The sequence below is a fragment of the Pseudopodoces humilis genome, chromosome 16 (genome assembly GCF_049639895.1).
Source record: "Pseudopodoces humilis isolate 2021_Gansu_Grassland_sample_001 chromosome 16, ASM4963989v1, whole genome shotgun sequence".
Classification (NCBI taxonomy): Eukaryota; Metazoa; Chordata; class Aves; order Passeriformes; family Paridae; genus Pseudopodoces; species Pseudopodoces humilis.
This window is the reverse complement of record NC_142215.1, coordinates 2,609,137-2,626,440: the sequence shown is the minus strand read 5'-3', so window position 1 is coordinate 2,626,440 and position 17,304 is coordinate 2,609,137. Positions and strand designations below refer to the sequence as shown.

Here is a 17,304-nt window from a genome sequence, read left to right as displayed (position 1 = left end):
CTCCCTGGATCTCCAGGTGGGTGCCAGACAGCAACAGGAAGGTACAGCTCTCCATGGCTGCCTTAATTCTTGCCTGGATACAACAAGGAAATTTGGCATCCAGGTTTTGGGGGAGTTGACCCATCCATCCCCAAGGATGCTTTATTCCTGCTCTTCTTTCATGGCATTGAAATGGAAAATGTGGCACCCTGTATATCCTAGGGAGATATTCCTGGGGAGCTCACAGGCTCTTCTTGGAACTCCCAGCCCTGTTTTTCCTCCTGCTTTCCCTTGGTTATACAAGCTTTTATTTTTGATACAGCCCTTATAAGGCAAGTCCATCTACAGACAACTTTTCCTTACATTCCCCCTTGCCAAGATGATGTCACCTTAAAAACGAGACTTGCAAAAGGTTAAACTGTGATTAGGCAGATCACGTCGCCTCAAACTGTGGTCTTTGGCGAAGCAAACACCGTGAGGATGGAAAGGGGAAGATAAGGGTGCTGTGCTGGAGCCAGTGGTGCTGAATTCTGGTGAAGCAAAGCACGCTGGCAGCATTGTGCCAACTCACTGTCCAAAGGCTGAGCAGCTTCTCACCCTCCTTAGTAGTTTGCTTGGTCCTGGATCTTGGATCGTTTCTTGCAGAGGTAAGAAATGTATTCTTTTTCCTCTCTAAAATTATTTTATCTTACTTTCTTGATCACAGTCTGGATTGATGGATGCAACAAATGGCTTTTGGGAGCATCCCTGCCATACTCAGCTGCCTGCCAAGACTCACACTTTCCCTCAAGTGCTACACTTAAAATCTTAAAACCTTTTGCATTTTGTTGACAAATACCTTTGTAAACCCCTGAACTGTCAAGAAGCAGCATGTGGAGGTGGGGAGGAGGTTGTATCACTTGATGTCGGAGCTGGAGGGAAGGAGTGAGCCTGCCAAGTTCTGTGGTCCAGGGTTGGCCACAGGAGCCCAACATAAATATTTTAGTAACAGAATTATTTTAACTTCGTTTTAATGGATGTTTAAACTGTTTGTTCAACTTAAAATTGTTTTAAAGCAACATGTTTCTATGTGCTGCTCTCAGGAGAAGACAACGTGAAATGTTAGTTGGCTTTATCTGGGAAGGGGACAATTGATTTGATTTGATTTGATTTGATTTGATTGGTTGCTGTAATATTCCACCTGGGGAATGCAATGCTGCTCAGCTCACAATGCCCACAGTGCAGGGCTGGGACAGGTCTGTCGGTGTCCCCTGCCTCCCCTGTGCCACCGCCAGACCTGCAGCTCCACCGGCAGCAGTCCCCTCATGGGTGACATCGGGGTGGTGGCCTGGCCCAGTGGCAGAGAGCAAATGGGGACAAGGCGCATCCAGTGGTTTTCCAACTGGCTGTGGGTGCAAGCTGGGGTTTTCTGGTTTGTTTTGGTTTGCAGCTGCATTGAGTGGGTTTATTCTCAAATGCAGGAACTGTTTTGAAAATGCTGAGAACTTGGCAAGGATCAGCAGTGGAGGTATTTGAGGCATCCCAGCTGGTATCCCTTCCGCTCCTTCCCAGCCTGGACAGCACAGGCAGCCCAAAGCCTGCCCCATGGATGGGAAACCAGCTGAGCTGGGGTCTGGGTTTGCTGTTGCCCTGGTCCCTGTGGTGACAAAGGGGAGCTCTGAGCTGGTGTTGAGGGCTGTGAACCCTCAACACCAGGTGGTGGGATCTAATGGGAGCAGCTCCTCTGGTTGCGGAGCTCTGCCAGCCTGGTATCACCATGTAATGGCTCCCTCCCCCTCATTCCCTTTTGGCACTCTCTGTAGTTCCAAGCTTTGCCATGTCCTCAAAAGACCCTGACTTGGCTCAAACAAGTCTCTGGTGAGAGGCAGGACTTGCCACTCTGTTGGGTCTGTGCTAGGGCCTGGGGGTGGGTCAATTGATGGTTCCCAGGTCCCAGAAAACGCTTGGCACATTAAGCACCTGATACCCAGGAGATGCTTTCCTTCACTTCCCATCTCCCCTCCTCCTCCCAGGACCCCGCTGCAGCCACAGAGAATTCCCAGGGGAGTGCGGGGCTCTGTGGGAACCGCACTCCCACGTAAGGCTCTGAAACTGAGCCACAGCTGAAAAAGCATTCAGGGGCAGAAGCGAGTCCTGACACAGATCCCCATTAGAAGGTATTTTCCTTCAGAAGCATGGGAGAAGAAAACCCCAAACCCAAAAATAATGAAGAACACAGTAATAAGTAGCTTTTCTGTAGCTTTCCTTTTAATTCTGGCATGTAATGAACAATTTCCTGTCAAGGAAGAGAGGAGGTGGAATGCTGCACACCCTCATAGTGCAGTCAAAATAAATAAATCCCGTGTTTGCTTCTCTGTGGTATCTGTCCTCTGCAGAAGCCACAATGTCCTGCACACATCTGGCTTGTGAGCTCATGGCTGACAGGACTTCGTGCCCATGCAGGGCAGGAAGAGGCAGACAGCAGCTGCCCTTTCCCTCTGGCAGGGTCTACTGTCACTTCAAAGGTCCAACATGATGCATCCCTGGACCTGAGCACAGCTCCGTGGAGGAGGAGAGGAGCCATGGGGAGCAGTGAGTGCAGAGCTAAGGCCATGTGCAAGGAGAGCACCCTGACATGGGATGGGGGACCAGCTACGTCGCGATGTCGTGGTCACGTCTTGGCAGCCGCAGGAGGAAGGTCTGCAGGGAGCCACTGCGTGGGAAACCTGCCCGCTCCTTCTTCTGCTTCCAGGTCTCCTCTTCCACAGAGTAGAGGAGTGTCAGCATCTTGTTGACGGTGTAGATGGTGTCACCCCTGACGACAGCGGTGAAGAGAGCTCCCTTGCTGTTCATGAACTGCCCGGGCAGGGCGCTCCACTGCCGAGATGTCAGATTGAAGCAGTCGATGACACAACGCAAGAAGTCGTCGTAGGGCCCATTGCGCATGACGTAGAGGTTGTCACGGTGGGCCACCATGCAGTGCCCATAGCTCTGGTGCCGCTTGAGCTCGGTGATGGGAAGCCACGCGTCTTGCTGGGTCTCATACTCGTAGATGACAGTGGTGTCCAGTGGCTGCCACAAGCAAACGAAGATCTGCCCCAAGGCTTGGGCACAGGGTGCTGCTGTGCTTGGTTGCGGCAGGTCAGAGACGAACGTCCAGGTGCTGGAGGCCAGGTCATACCTCTCCACGGACTTGAGTGAGATCTTCTCGTACTCGCCACCGATGGCGTAGAGGTAGCCCTCGTGGCCCACCAGCCTGACATCGTAGCGCAGCTGGTGAGGGCTGGGGAACTCACTCCAGGCGTTGGCATCAGCATCGTAGCAGAAACTGCTCTCTACCACCTGCTTGTTGGCTCCGTAGACACCACCCACAATGTAGATCTTATTATCCATGGTTGCCATGCCGGCTAGGAATGTGCTGGCACTCAGTGGAAGGCAGGAGAGGGTCCTCCATGTGTTGGTCTCCTCGTCCAGGTAGCAGATGGTCCTGGAGAGGTCTTCCAAGAACTCAAAGGTGGGTGTGTGGGCTCCCACTGCCACAAAGGTGCTGGGTAGGAGGGCTTCCACATAGGCCAGTAGGTCATCAGAGAGGCAGTCCAGGTACTCCTCCAGCTCAGCGTAGCTGTCCCTGATGTAGAGCGCAGCGCAGTGGAAGAGATCTAGGAGGCCGAATATGGCAGCAGCTTGGTACAGCAGGATGCAGTTGTCAGAGTTGATGGAGTGGATCAAGTACTTGGCTAAGGACTTCACCTGCAGGAAGGCAGCACATTCCACCGCCTGGAAGGTCTCCTCGCTGCCAAAGATGGGCCTCTCGCCTGCCAGCACCCGCAGCATGGCAAGGAACCCAGCTGCACTCAGCTCCCCCAGCCCAATCTCCTCCTGTGTGCTCTCCCTCATGCCCGAGCGGAAGAGGGCACGGAAGTACTCACTGCTCTCCACCAGCAAGGTCTTCTCCACCGAGAACGACTGCTCCTCCACCCGGATACGCACCCGCTCCGGGGGCCCTGCCTGGGAACCTTCCTCCTCTGGGGTCATCCTCACCCAGGACCTCAGCAGCTCTCAGGGGTGGGGGAGCACCCGATGCCCCTCTGCCCCAGCACAGCCCCCACTGGCCTTCTCTACCCTTTGATGCCTTTGCTGCACTGCCCAGTGGCCTTGTAATATAAATACCTTGGGCTAAAGATAGCTGAGCTCGTGACCGGGGCCCTTCAAAGGCATCCGCCAGGCTCAGCTGCCCACCCAAACTCAGGCAGGGTTCCAGCGTCACCAGCCAGCACTGGACACGGCAGAGGTGCCTGGATCATCCCATGGAGTATGCCCAGACACTCAGGAGAAACTAGGCTTTGCTGTCTCCACTCTCAGGCATCCTCCTTGTAATGCCCTAAGAAAGATCTCCAGCCTGGGGAGGGCAACACATTTGCAGGGCTGGGAAGTGCATATGGCCATGCTATTTTTTTTTTCCTTTAAAATGTGGAGTTTACAGCCAAAGGAGGTAAACAACATCAGCAAATCTCACTGCCACCCAGCTTGGCCATGGGAAAGGGGCTTGGCTGTTCCTCAGGTGTTGCCATGGGCAGGGAGAGACCTTTCATTGTGATCCTCCCCATGTCAGCAGCATCTGCAACATCCATCCGAGATGCAAGGAGCCATAAGCCAGCCTGTGCTTCACCTGGGGATCTCATGGTGAGAAAAAGGAAGTGCAGCAACCTTTTCTCACCAAAAAAACCCCGCTCTGGCCCCAGGGCTTGCCCAGGTCCCCAAAATACTTGGCTGTGGGAAGAGATAAACCCATTTAGTGTCAGATATTGACAGTGAGGAAAAGTGTTATTTGTGGCACATCACTTGTTTGTGTGCTAATCACAGCTTTTTCTGGCTAGAAATCCCATTTCAGCTCCGCTGTGGGGTGCCAAGGAAGGCTGTCAACAGGGCTCACTTGGGGGCTTCTTCCTGGATCTCCCCATCACTACCCGTAATTAATTTGCATCTGGTGTTTAGTTTTGATGAATAATTTAACCTGAGCAGCTCATCCTGTTGAAGGTCTATTTTTTGCTCCCTCCTTAACCCCCTCATCCCAGCAGCTGGGAACTCTCCAGGCAGTGCATGATGGCAAAGCTGTTACCTCAATGTCATGGCTGAAGCAAGTTCCCCCAAAAGTCTGAGTTTAGGGGAGAATGGGAGAGTTTTGCACTTGCATCACTGTCATTGATCCTCATGGATACTCAGCTTAAAACACCACGCTTTTAAGCACCCTAGACCTGTCACCAAAGGGGGTCTGGGGTAAAGGGTCCTCAGAGGGGCATTGCTTCCCACAGAGGAGTTATCCCTGTGATCCTCATCCTCCCCATCCCTGGGCCTTACAGGGACTTCCACAATCCCAGACTATTTTGGGAGGGTTAAAAATATCCCGCCTGTATTAACGGGCAATATTCCCAAGGGTGCAGCAGCCCCGCATGGCCACGGGGCAGCCTTCGCCCCCCCAGCCTCGGCTGTGGCTCCCCCCGCAGTCCCTCGGGGCCGGCCCAGGGACCTATCCTGTGGTCCCGGGCACTGAGCCCTATCCCAAATGGCTGTGATCACCATGACAACGCCGACTTCAGCCTCCGCCACCTACTCAGGCTCAGAGCCACTGGGTGCCGGCTGATGGATTGGTGAGTACTCCCCGGGCTCCCTTTTCCTCTTGGGACCAAGTGTTTGGTATGGGAAAAGGGTATTTTTCTCCTCGAAAGCCTCTACCGGCAGCAGAAGGTGTCTGTGCTTAATTGCATCCGAAGGAGCCGGGCAGGTGCGCAGGGTGGCTGGACAGGCAGCTCCGGGTGCCGCTCCTGCCTGCCGGAGGTGTGATGAGTGCGCCGGCCTCAGCCACGACAGAGGAGCCAGGCTTGGGCTCGCTGGGGACACGGCGAGGAGCTGAGGGCTCAACAAGATGCCGGGACTTGGCGAGTTGGCTACCAAGCCGAGGGACGGCAGGTCTCGGGCCCGGGGGTCCCTGCCCGAAGCTGGGGGAGCTCAGGGTGCCGGCGTGTGCTCTGCCGGGGCGACTGTCCTCGGGGTGGCCGGGACAGCGTGTCCGGCCCCGCGGCGTGGCAGCTTTCCTTACAAGGAGTTTGGCTGGAGCCCGAGTAGCGGGAGCCGCGCTCTCCTCCGCCCGCCTCATTCATCGCAGCCCCGGCCGTGCAGGGGCCGCTGCTGCCCCGGCCCCGCGCTCACGGAGAGCCCCGCGCCCCCTCCGGCCGCGGGTTTTAAGGTGGGAGGCTGCTTTTCTCTTTTATTTCTGGGGTGTGACGGGTGAGCGGAGGGCTGGGGGGTCCTTCTCTTTGGGTGGGGTGCTGGCCGCCACTGTAGGATGAGGATGCCAGCCAGCCTGGCTCCAGGATGCGGATGGAAGAGAGGGGAACTCCCACCCTGGTGCTGCTGAGCCCTTCTCTCCCCCAGGCTAGGGCACCCACGAGCCAGGCAGTGAGGTCTCCATCCGACACGGCAGCGGGTGCTCCACGTCCCCCCGCTCTCTCCCACAGGACCGAGGATGTCCTCGATGTTCGGCAAGCCCCGAAACAGCAGCGAGCGGCCGCCCCAGAGTCCCCTCCCCGAGTGCAACGTGGCCATCCTGGGGTGCAGAGGGGCCGGCAAGTCAGGTGAGACGGGCACCCGCAGCCACGGGCAGGGCATCGGGGAGTGCCAGGGTGCCGTGAGGAGATGCCTGCCTCACCTGCCTCTTTCACCTCCTGCAGCTCTGACCGTGAAGTTTCTAACCAAGAGGTTCATCAGTGAATATGATCCCAACTTGGGTAAGGCACGTTTTTATCCCATGGAGCATCCTTTCCATCTCTCACGTTTCCCATGAATGTGGCATATAACGGGAAAGAAAAAACAACCCACCCAAAATTATATAACAAACAACAAGAAGGGCTGGATTTGACCCAAAACCATCTGCTAAAACAGAGGTGAAAGCAGTGCCCTGGGAAAGTTGGCTCCTTGTATTGCCCCCAGAAAACCAAAAGCTGAATTCTTGAAGCTCTTTGAGGAGCATCTCATGTCTATCAGGCAGGGAAAAGGCTGAGGGAATGAGGACGGGTGCACAGCAGGCGACCCTGGGGCTGAGTTTTGCAGTGAGCAGTTCTGGGCATTTTTTTTTTCCACTCATTTGAGTAATTAATAACTATTTTCCTAGGCCTGACTCCAGGCCATGCAGAAGAACCATAAATGATTTATCGGGGATATTAGGGAGATATGGACCTTGTCCAGGAACCAACTCCAGCCGCTAATAATTTAGCGACTCGTAGAAAGAAGGATAAATCCTTTCTTCCTCAGATATTTTTGGGAATGTGGTTTCATCTTCCCACGTCAAAACCTTTCCGAAACACATCCATTAAAAGCTGGCCCAAAGAAAGCATCTTTCTCCTTGGGGAATGGCTCAACGACTCTCCCTGCCTGCCCTCCTGCCAAAAGAAAGGACTGCTCCTCTCACTTGATTTATTGGGAAACAGTCCCATGTCAAGCCCCCAGCTTGCTTTATATCATCAGGCCATGGCTTTTAGATAAGGACCAAGCCCTGGGTGCAGTGATTATTGTGCCAAGCTCCTTACCCTCCCTCCTTCTCCTGTAGGAGCCCACACTTGCAGCACATGGGGAGAAATATGTGCTCCTAGCCAGGCTTTCCCAGCAACATCACCCCCAGTCCCCCAAAATAACGTTGTCTCATGAAGGAGTAAGGTGGGAGGCATTGGTGGAGGGTGCTCCTCATCAGAGCTGAAGTTTTTCCACGGTGTCCCAAACATCCTGGGCTTTGCTTGGATTTGAAGAAGACAGGACGTGCCAGCCCATCCTCACAAGTACCCTTCTTCTTGCAGAGGACACCTACTCCTCAGAGGAGCTGGTGGACCAGCAGCCTGTGCTCTTGAAGGTGATGGACACTGCTGACCAGGTAAGGCATTGAGGGGATGATGACCAGCTGGACCATGGCTGGATCACAACTGGACTGCAGCTCAGCCACTCCTCTCACACCCAGGATGGCCCCGGGAACTGTGAGCGTTACCTGTGCTGGGCCAGCGCCTTCCTTGTTGTCTACAGCATCGACAACAGGAAGAGCTTTGAGGGCTGCCAGCGCTACCTCGAGGTGCTCGCCCTGCACGCACGGGGCTGCCAGCGCCGCTGCCCCGTGCTCCTGCTGGGAAACAAGCTGGACATGGAGCAGTACAGGTATCGGGCACGCGGTAAGGCTGCCAGTTCCCCATGGGAGAGAGCTCACAGATCCCTCCAGCTGACATGCAAAATCCAAATCTGATTTCTATATGGGTATTTCCACCCCCATTAGTATTTGCAACATCCTCCCACATCTCCGAAGTTTCTGCTCTCCTGCCTGAGGGCTGATGTGTTTATTTTGAGCCCATTGGTATTTTCAGTAGGATGTTTTTTGGCTGAGTGGTGAGACAGCGTCACCATCCCTGGCAGGGCTTGAGCCAGAGGAGCCCCTCTGGACATGCCCTTCCTTTCCCTGGAGCCCTCTAGTTCCAGCCCCACTGCCAGGACTGGATGTGCCCAATATGTTTTTTTGGCCTTTTGTGCTGCTCTGTGGTCCCACAGGTCCCTGAGTCACGTGCATTGCTGGAACCCCCGTGTTCCCAGGATGGAGGTATCCCCCTCCCCACAGAAAGGACCTGCACCATCTCCTGCTTCCCAATGCACTGTCATCACACTCACCCCTGGGTTCCTGGAACACATCCCTAACAGGGGAAGTGATTCCCCAGGGACACACAGAGACCATTACTCTGGGATTTTGGGAAAGGCAAAAACTCTTTTGAATTCATGTACCTGCATGTCCCAGGGAAAGGATGGGCAGGTGCTACCTTGGTGCTCTTTGGGAAGGAGGCGTGGGATGCAGGATCTGTTACCTGCATCCTTTTCGGGTGGCTGCCATGCCCCAAGGGATCCTGCACCCATCCCTTCCCCTCTCAACAGGCAGGTCCCCTCAGCAGAAGGGATGTCCCTTGCCAGCAGCTTCGGGTGCCTCTTCCACGAGGTGTCGGCATGCCAGGACTTCGCTCGGGTGCAGCACGTGTTCCACGAGGCCGTGCGGGAGGTGCGGCGCCATGCGGAATGGAACCTGCCCGTGCAGCCGCTCTTCATCTCTGAGGAGCGGCCCTGCCCACCTGTGGCCACGCCAGTGGCCCTGCCCACCCACCACAGCTTGGCCACCTGCACCTTCAACACCCTCTCCACCGTCAACTACAAGGAGATCCCCTCAGTGGCCCAGGCCAAGCTGGTCACCGTCAAGTCCTCGCGGGCTCAGAGCAAAAGGAAGGCTCCCACGCTCACCCTGCTGAAAGGCTTCAAGATATTTTAGGACACATCCCTGTGGGCTGCAGAGAGGGAGGAGAGAGACCCTCTGAGACCTTCCATGATGGACTCACAGGCATTGCAGCAGCTGCGGGCAGACAGTGGCCCCGGCCTCTGTGCCAGGGCAAAGCCAGCCGTGGCAACTTGGCGAGCAGGCAGAGTGCCAAGTGTCTGACATGGGCTGTGGCATCGCTCTGCCTGCCCCTGCCCAGTGCTGCTGTGGTGTTTGCACCTTGTCCTGCCACTGGCACTGAGGCCAGCTCAGTTTTCTGTGAGGATGCAGCAGCTCCCAGAGGAGCTGGAGCTGTGGATACCATTGGGAGGGCAAGGGCCGGCCACACGGCTGCCAGCCAGCTTGGGCACCTGACACACAGGAGCCCAGGAAGGGAGAATTAATCATTAATCCAGCATGGAGACACCCACCTTGTTCATCCCACAGGTCCCCCAACTAAGCAATAAGTAGGAGAAACTTTTATTTTTATTAAAATCCAAATAAAAAGGTGCAGATACTGTTTCAGCTGCTTAAAGGCCTCAGGTGGCCTGAAAATGATACCCAAACATCAAGCTAAGTCACACCAAAATTGCTGCTTTTTTAATTAACCTTTTACACTACAGCATCCCTTTCCAAAGGCTTTGCAAGGAGATGCTTTGCTGACAAGGACATGGTCTGAAAAGCCTTTGTCTAAAAGACTGATGCATTTTCAATAAGTATTTTCGATAATGTCCTAAATTATTTCATGGCTTCTACATGTGCCCAATGAAGGACAGAAAGAGAATCCTGGAGCAGATCAGGCTCTACCTGTGCCTGACCCAGGGCCAAGGGCTGGGTGTTTGGTTTCAGGTGCTCTATCAGGTTAAATGTTCTGCTTCTCCCTGGAGTTGCAGTTACTTTGCAGAGTAAAATATCCATGTGTATATTTGTACATATAACCATATAAATATATATATATATATATGACCTTACTGACAGATTCAATATGGCATTTTGATCAACCACTTTGGAAAGTATTTTAATAAAGAGGATTCTGAAAGAAATAAAAATGCCTCAGCTTCAGTATTGCTGTTTTCCTGATGGGAAGTGAGGGTGCCTTCCCTGGCTGACTGCAGGCCAAGCTTTCCACTTCCTCTCCTGGCTCAGCTCCCACCTGTTTGCAGCACCTGAGGGAGGAGACGAAGCTGGCACTGGAGGGAAGGCTGGAAGCAGCTGAGAGCAGTGAGGGAACACCAGCCAGGCAGGAGCTGAGCCCAGGGCCCCTCCTGCAGGTGCAACTCTGCTGCTTTCTTGTTTCACCCTTTTCTTTCCCCAGGCTAAACTGCATTTTTAAACTTGCACCTCTATGAACAGAGATTTCAATGCCTTCCTTAAGGCCAAAATGGGCTGACTTCAGCTGCCACTATATGGCCTCCTCAGACATCTCTGTGTACAAGGATGTGACAGTCCCGTCCTTCCACTGCACTGTCACATCCCCTGGTCTCTGGTCCTGGGGCCCTGGCTCTTGCTTTAGTGGCTTGGCTGGGCTGTATTCCTGCACAGGCACCAGGGCTTGCTTGGCATCCAGGTCCACCTCCTGTGTGGTTTGTGATGCTTCTCCGTTTATGAGGGTCTTCCTTTTCCTGCAGGGAAGGCACAACAAAGACACAGAGTGAAGCAGCAAGCCCAGCCCACATCTGGGGACACTTATCCTGGCGAGGGTCACAGCCAGCAATTTGCGCCGTGTCCCTGGAACACGCCAGTTGCTTCTGGGCAAATGCCGCCAGGTGAGCTGTGCCAGGTAAGTGCTCTGAAGTGTTTGAGCACACACAGCTGTGGGATTCACACTCAGAGAGCACACAGCTCCTGATGCCAGGAGCAGCAAACAGCCAGCCATCACTAGAGGGAGAGCGAGGCAGGCTTGTAGCGTTAGCTCTTCTCTCTTCTCAAGACAGCAGCTCTTGACACAGTGCTAAGTTTTTGCGCTGTAGCAAACAGCGAGCTGCTCCTCAGCTGCAGCGTTGTGCAGATACTGGGGAACAGTGTGGGCATGTGGATGGGGAAAGGCTGGGAGTCCTGCTCCAGAGCCTCTTAGGAGAGAGCACCTCACACCACAGTTATCATCACACCCCTCCCAGCAGCCCTGCTGGGCTGGGCAGAACTGTGCAGATCTTTATTCAATCCAGGGCTCAGAGAAGGGGCTTGTTCCAAGTGATGCAAAGTGAGCAGGCATCGGGCAAGGTTTTATAACAAAAAAATGGTTCAAAGGGAGTTTGCCTTTGCTCTTTTCCCCATCACTCAGGGCTTGTCCTACCCTGCCAAACCCCTGTGTCTGTTTGCCTTGGAGGATTTCACGGCACCACCACACACCAAAAGATTCTCGAATTTTCCTGTCTCACCTGTTTCGCACAATGTTAATGGTCAGAAGAACAAGACCCAAAATCATGGTTGCAAGGGAAAGCGCAAGAACAGAGTAATTCCATGTTGAGGCTGTGGGAAAGCAGAGAGGCAGTGTTAGCAGGCACAGTACAGTGTGACACACAGAGCCCGGCCAGGGGTTTTCTGAGGACACCCAGGATGCTCTGTCCTTGATTTTTGTGGCTTTGAAGTTGATTCTCATGACGCTGACCTGTTGCTATGTCAATCTGCTCCCTTCACCCTGCCAAAATCGCAGGAGACCTTTGCTCTCTTGGCAGGCTTTGCCTGGAAAGAGGCTGAACCCCAGAGACATAGTCTCAGCAAAGCCTCCAGCCTGTCTTCATCTATGGCCTGCTTATTCCAGAGGCAAGACTGAGGCTTTGTGTGTCTGTATCACCTCCTCAGGCAGTGCCCTCAGGCATCTCTGTTAGGCAGGAAAGTTAACAGCCAAGGACTGTGTCTCAGCCCAGGAACACCAACGGGACTTACGGTCTTCTCTGCGGAAGAACCAGAGCAGCTCCTCCAGCTGTTCCGGTTCCAAGCCCAGTGGAAGGGTAACATTGCCTGCTGTGTGCTCATCCACACGTGTGCTGGCCAGGGTGGCTGGGAGGTACTTGTGCTCTGCCTCAGCTGTGGTGGAAAGTGCAATAGTCACTCACTGCAGCCCTTCAAACTGGAAGTAACCTTCCCCTTCACCCCCAGAGTTGTCCAGCACGTCTCTCCAAGCAGGCAGAACACAGCAGAGTGCACAGCCTGATTGCATGCACTGAGATGTGGAGAGTGTTTTTGGCTGCAGACCTCATTATCGTAGGACACCAGGGCTGCAAAGACCACAGGATGCTGGTCTTTCCACATTTCCCATCTCCCACCATGGAGAGGCACCTCTGTGTGCCACAATTCACCAAACAGTTACCCTTGCCAGGACCAGTCCTGGGAATTTGACTCTGGACTGCAGTCCTCCAGCAATAAATTCCTATTTATTAGGCTGGTTTGTATACACAGCTTGACTAGCAATTTTTTATCAGAAAAGCTTCAGTGTCTGCAAAGAAACCAACACATAAGTGTGGCCAACCCCAAGCACAGAACATACACACAGAATGCAGATGGGAATGACACTCAGCTCTGGAACTGGGGTGCAATTTTTTCCTTGGCTCAGCCAGACTGCTGCTGTTGTATACTGAGGTAAATAGCCTCACAGAAAGAAAGAAACTGTATTTCCTGGGAGTTAAGGTCTTTGCACATGTGACCTACTTCACCCACACCATTATTCTTTAATCCAAGACTCTACCTTGCAGCAGGAAAAATGGGATTATCCAGAAGAACTTCATATTTGAATATGCAGGTGGGATGGTTCACACCTTCACAGTATTTCTTCAGTGTGGAGATTCCTGCAAAAGACAGAGAAGCTAAGGAGTTGAGAGAAAACCTGATTCCTCTGCCTACTCCAGCTCTATTCAGAGAGGGGATCTCATGTACCCAGCATCTGTTTCCTCCTGTGAATGAGTCTGAGCTGCCAGGACAGGGTGCAGAAATCCCTGGACCACCAAGGTGATAGCAGAGGGTGTCTGGCATGGCATCTGCTGCCTGGGGTTGGACCCCTTGCCGAGGTGAATCTGTAGAGATGTGAGCTCAGCTGCTGTGAGCCAGCCCCTCCCCAACTAACAAAGCTTCCCTGCTTGCTCCCCTGCCATAATCCCTAGAGGATACATACTTCACATGTGACTACCTATTGCCAACCCATGGATGGCAAAATAAGGGTGTGGAGATGAGGAAATAGAAGGCTGAGCTCCAAGAGGAGGCAAGGCTGACTTGCCATTGAGGCTACAGTGTCTCCCATCCCTCAGGGAAACAGTAAGTCCTCCTTGACCTTTAGTCCCTCATTTGTAAATGGCATCAATCCAACTTTTATGGCTGCTTGTCCAAATCAGTTCTTCAGCCTGCTTCGAAGGGACCTGCCCTGGGCAGGGGCTCCTGGCTGTCCACTGTGAGTTGGTGAGACATTGAGGTGGCTCTCCCCAGCCCACTGCTCGCTGGCCATCACCCACTGGCAGGTCAACAATGCCACAACACACAGGTGTCCCTCAGACATTCTGGCCCCACAGGCCAGTAATTATTATATGAATACTTTTATGACAATCTGATACTCTCAGCTTTTACCTGCCTTTGCTGTGTGGCCTGGTGCTGTCTGAAATTTGCTCACAATCATGTTCCACAGTGCCAGGCGTGTCAACAACACTATTGCTGACTCCTCAGTGAAGCATTTGTCCCGTCGGTTATAGACCTAATGATTGCTACTATTTTCCCCTCCATTCTCAATGTCTTCGCAATTCAAAGTTCACATTTTATAGCTAACCAGGCATGCAGCCTTACTCCCTGCTGCCAGAAAACTACCTGCTAGCAATTTTTTGAGGAGGGGACTCTCAAGCACATGATCCACTTTGTATTTCAGAAACTATGGGTAAAGATGCTCCGTGCAGTTAGGTGTGCCAATTACCTTTCCGTCCAGGTAACCTTCAGTTTATTCACATGGATCACTCCTCACAAAGGAGGAAATAAAGCCTTGGTGCCAATGAAAATAAGTTACAAGTCAGCTACACTCTAATAGGAAGTGGCACTTGAATGTGTTAAATCTTGCTGAGCAAGGCTTCTGAGTAATCATTTGCTCAAAGAGGAATATTTGACAAGCATGTTGCTGATTTTCCCCCTAAGGTGTTTCATAAGTTGTGGGCTACCTCCTGGTGTCTATGCACAGCAGGGATGCTGGAAAGCTGCTGGAAGTACTTTTCTACTTCATCAAGTAGCGACCAGCTGCCAAATCTCCCCAGACATGGGAGGCCAGAACCTTGCAGGTAAAACACAGCAGCAGAATGGACGCTCACTGTGCATTAACAGGACATTTAAGTAAAAGACTTTAAGGGAAACTCCTGTTATTTTACAGATCTTCTACATCTTAATCTCATTAACAAAATAAGTTTCATTCATCAAAGCTACAAAACAAAGTGTTCTCGGGTCAGTGTGTCTACTCCAGCGCAGTCTGAGCAGGATTCTGCCTAAACCACCAATTTCCCCAGTAAGGAAATGGTGACTCCCACAGTTGGGCTGGACAGTTTGGATCTTCCAGCCTGGAAGAGTTTGTTAGAGGCATCTCCTCCAGCCTCCCACACAGCTGCTCTGCCCTGCTGCCCACATCCCAATGTGGGTGAGCACTGCTCCATGAGACCAGCGAGGAGAGCGTGGGGGATGTTCTTCCCCATTGCTCCCCTGCCTGCAAATCTTAGCAGTGACTGTGGTGGCTGACGGACAGGGATGAGCCCTTAGATCCAGACCTCTGCAAGTCTGAGTGTGCACTTTGGTCTCCCATCTCTCTGAAGGCACCCAGGACCCTCTTCCCAGTTTGGTTCCCAGGCTGCTTCCCAGTTTGGGTACAACAGGGGACACTCAAATGAGAGAGAGCTCATGCATTTTATGCTCGCATGGAATGAGGCAGAAAGAAGAGGCCAGTGCCTCTCAATAAGTACTTTACCTGTGTTATTTTGAGTTTATATTGACACCTGAACATTTTTGTAATTTCCTTCTTTTTGCAAACGGGATTTTAACATTTTAAAAGCTGCAAAATCTGTACAGTATTATGTATTTCAGGAACAAAGAGTCACACACCAATGCTACTTGAAATCCTCCTGTGGATCTGTGGACTTTGCTAGCAATGAAATCTCAAGATATTACAGGAAAATGACAAGGGACTTATTTTTGCTCTATGCACTGATCCCAGCACTTAAACAGTAAAAACCTTTCTCATAGTGGAAGCCCTTGAAGGTCTGAGACATATCACCTGCAGAAGGCAGAGCTGAGGGATTGATGCTCTAAAGGCTGGCATAATCCAGCAGGGGGGCTGTGTCATGTGGGAACATGGGAACACACACATCCACAGCTGCATGTGGACTCTTTCCTACCAGGGCACAGCACGTGGTGCTGTGAAACCATCCTGTGCTTTTGATGGTGGTTTTTGTCAGCTCTGATATTCACTGTTGCTCACCAAGACATGTTTTGCCCTCATTCTGCAAATTAGAAGTCTTTAGACATGTATTATACTGATTTAAGTAAAGACTGGGGGGAATATTTTGGAAAGACCATCAAGTACATCTTCTGTGAAGATGATAATGTCCCTCTGGGCTCTGTATTCAAAACTCACTACACAATATGGGACAGTGCATTTAGAACATCTCAGTCTTTTTAAATTAGTCTCTTCTTGTCATCCAGACACTCTCTCTGGTGGTTATCTTATCTTAAAATCGTTAAAATTGGTCAGTTATTCCAAATACAGTATTAAAGTGGGATGTCCTGTCTTTGGGATTCATAGAGGATATATATAGAATGTCACACCACAGCATGCAAATGGATGGTATGGTTTTTAAAGGTACATTAAGGTCTGAGCTCCATTAAGGAACACAAGGAATATTTAAAATATAATATTTAAAATATTAAGGCAAGAAGGCAGTCTGTGCTATTTTTTAACCTCTGTAAAGTAAAAAGCTAAAGAGCAAATCTAAGTTATAGTACACATTTTCCTTTGACTGATTTTATATAAAGGAGTTATTCCAGCCTGTTTCTTACTCGCCATTCCGAAAATCTCTCCTTAAAAAAATCTGCCTTCACTTAAAATTTCCATGGATTCAAGCTTTCTAACTGGAATAAATAAATAAGCCTTTCTTTACAGATAGCTATAAATTAACCCAGCAGCCAGTGCAGCAGGAATGCCCGTTAATCTCTGCTAACTCACCAGAAACATGCAGTTCCCAGCAGGGAGGAAGCTACATTTCTTCTTTAAGCCCTGTCATCCGAAGACATCTCCTCCGAGCACCGTAGTGTAATACAAGGTTCCCTGTGCTCCTGCTCTGGGTATGCTACGAGCTGTGATTCATTCTGCTCCTGAGTCATGTGTGAAGGCCAGTCCAACAGGTGAGGTACACTCCAGCCCCTGAAAAAACACACCTCTTTAGTGGGACCATTTACAGCACGAGGTGAATGACCTTTTGCCAAAGAATGAGCTGTAGTAACTTCCAGTTTATTTGCTCAAGTTATTGGCATAATCAGTATTAAAAGAGCAAGCTGAGTAGAATGACACTCAGTAATAAGTTACCCTGCAGTTAAAATAAATGATAATGTTCACTCCACTTGGCTCAGTCCTCATTGCATACAGGAAGCATGTCCTGATAAAACACATATTATCCTTTTTTTTCCCCCCTCTTCTTTTCAATGAATGACCATTCTAAGGCTGTCAGAGAATTTTACCAGAGCAAACAACTTTGCCATCCCAGTTTCACAGGTACTGGTAATGCCTGGCTAAGTTAATAGTCTGCTAAGGGTCTCTGCAGATGGATGTGCTGCTTTTTGTGCCAGCCACATTGGGAAAGAAGGATTCCTCCTCCCTGAACGACATGATTCATGGATAGAGCTGCACACTGCAAAGCAAGAGAGATGCATCTCCCCGATGGGCTTGGGACGCATAGAGCTGGTTAGCTCCAGCTGAACCACAGATGGTGGGTGTAGTATCCTTATGTTTGTCCTGTTCTTGTTGTTTTTCAGCTTGAAACAAAGTGTTCAAGGCCATGTTTGACAGGGCTTGA

General features: G+C 51.6%; 3 protein-coding genes across 5 annotated transcripts; 1 reads left to right on the top strand and 2 right to left on the bottom strand.

Moving 5' to 3' along the window:
* Window positions 1–525: 525 nt before the first annotated feature.
* On the top strand, window positions 526–9,722 carry RASL12 (RAS like family 12). Of its 3 annotated transcripts, none has more exons than XM_005521634.3 (6): window positions 526–626; window positions 6,474–6,590; window positions 6,687–6,743; window positions 7,806–7,879; window positions 7,964–8,154; window positions 8,914–9,722. In XM_005521634.3, exons 2-6 carry the CDS (start codon window positions 6,482–6,484, stop codon window positions 9,296–9,298), a joined length of 816 nt encoding a protein of 271 aa, XP_005521691.1. In that variant the 5' UTR covers window positions 526–626; window positions 6,474–6,481; the 3' UTR covers window positions 9,299–9,722. The 3 variants fall into 3 exon arrangements, with proteins under 3 accessions (XP_005521691.1, XP_087919530.1, XP_087919532.1); XM_088063404.1 differs by lacking the exon at window positions 526–626 and adding an exon at window positions 5,533–5,606; XM_088063406.1 differs by lacking the exon at window positions 526–626 and adding an exon at window positions 5,986–6,202.
* Window positions 2,204–4,002, bottom strand: KBTBD13 (kelch repeat and BTB domain containing 13). Its single transcript, XM_005521633.3, has one exon. It carries the CDS (start codon window positions 3,991–3,993, stop codon window positions 2,611–2,613), a length of 1,383 nt encoding a protein of 460 aa, XP_005521690.1. The 5' UTR covers window positions 3,994–4,002; the 3' UTR covers window positions 2,204–2,610.
* Window positions 9,723–9,861: 139 nt separating the features above from the next.
* On the bottom strand, window positions 9,862–16,651 carry SLC51B (SLC51 subunit beta). The gene is made up of 5 exons (XM_014251182.2): window positions 16,458–16,651; window positions 12,969–13,068; window positions 12,170–12,310; window positions 11,662–11,752; window positions 9,862–10,905 (listed from the first exon to the last, which is right to left on the bottom strand). The coding sequence occupies exons 2-5, from the start codon at window positions 13,006–13,008 to the stop codon at window positions 10,686–10,688; spliced, it is 492 nt and encodes a 163-aa protein (XP_014106657.1). The 5' UTR covers window positions 13,009–13,068; window positions 16,458–16,651; the 3' UTR covers window positions 9,862–10,685.
* Between the last annotated feature and the right edge of the window lie 653 nt (window positions 16,652–17,304).

Coding starts and splice junctions, on each gene's coding strand:
- KBTBD13 (XM_005521633.3), bottom strand. CDS start 3,993: ATGACCCCAGAGGAGGAAGGTTCCCAGGCAGGGCCCCCGGAGCGGGTG.
- RASL12 (XM_005521634.3), top strand. CDS start 6,482: ATGTCCTCGATGTTCGGCAAGCCCCGAAACAGCAGCGAGCGGCCGCCC. Junction 6,744..7,805: donor TGAATATGATCCCAACTTGG/GTAAGGCACGTT, acceptor TTCTTCTTGCAG/AGGACACCTACTCCTCAGAG. Junction 7,880..7,963: donor TGATGGACACTGCTGACCAG/GTAAGGCATTGA, acceptor TCTCACACCCAG/GATGGCCCCGGGAACTGTGA.
- SLC51B (XM_014251182.2), bottom strand. CDS start 13,008: ATGAAGTTCTTCTGGATAATCCCATTTTTCCTGCTGCAAG. Junction 12,311..12,968: donor CCCATTTTTCCTGCTGCAAG/GTAGAGTCTTGG, acceptor TTTCCACCACAG/CTGAGGCAGAGCACAAGTAC. Junction 11,753..12,169: donor GTTCTTCCGCAGAGAAGACC/GTAAGTCCCGTT, acceptor GCTTTCCCACAG/CCTCAACATGGAATTACTCT.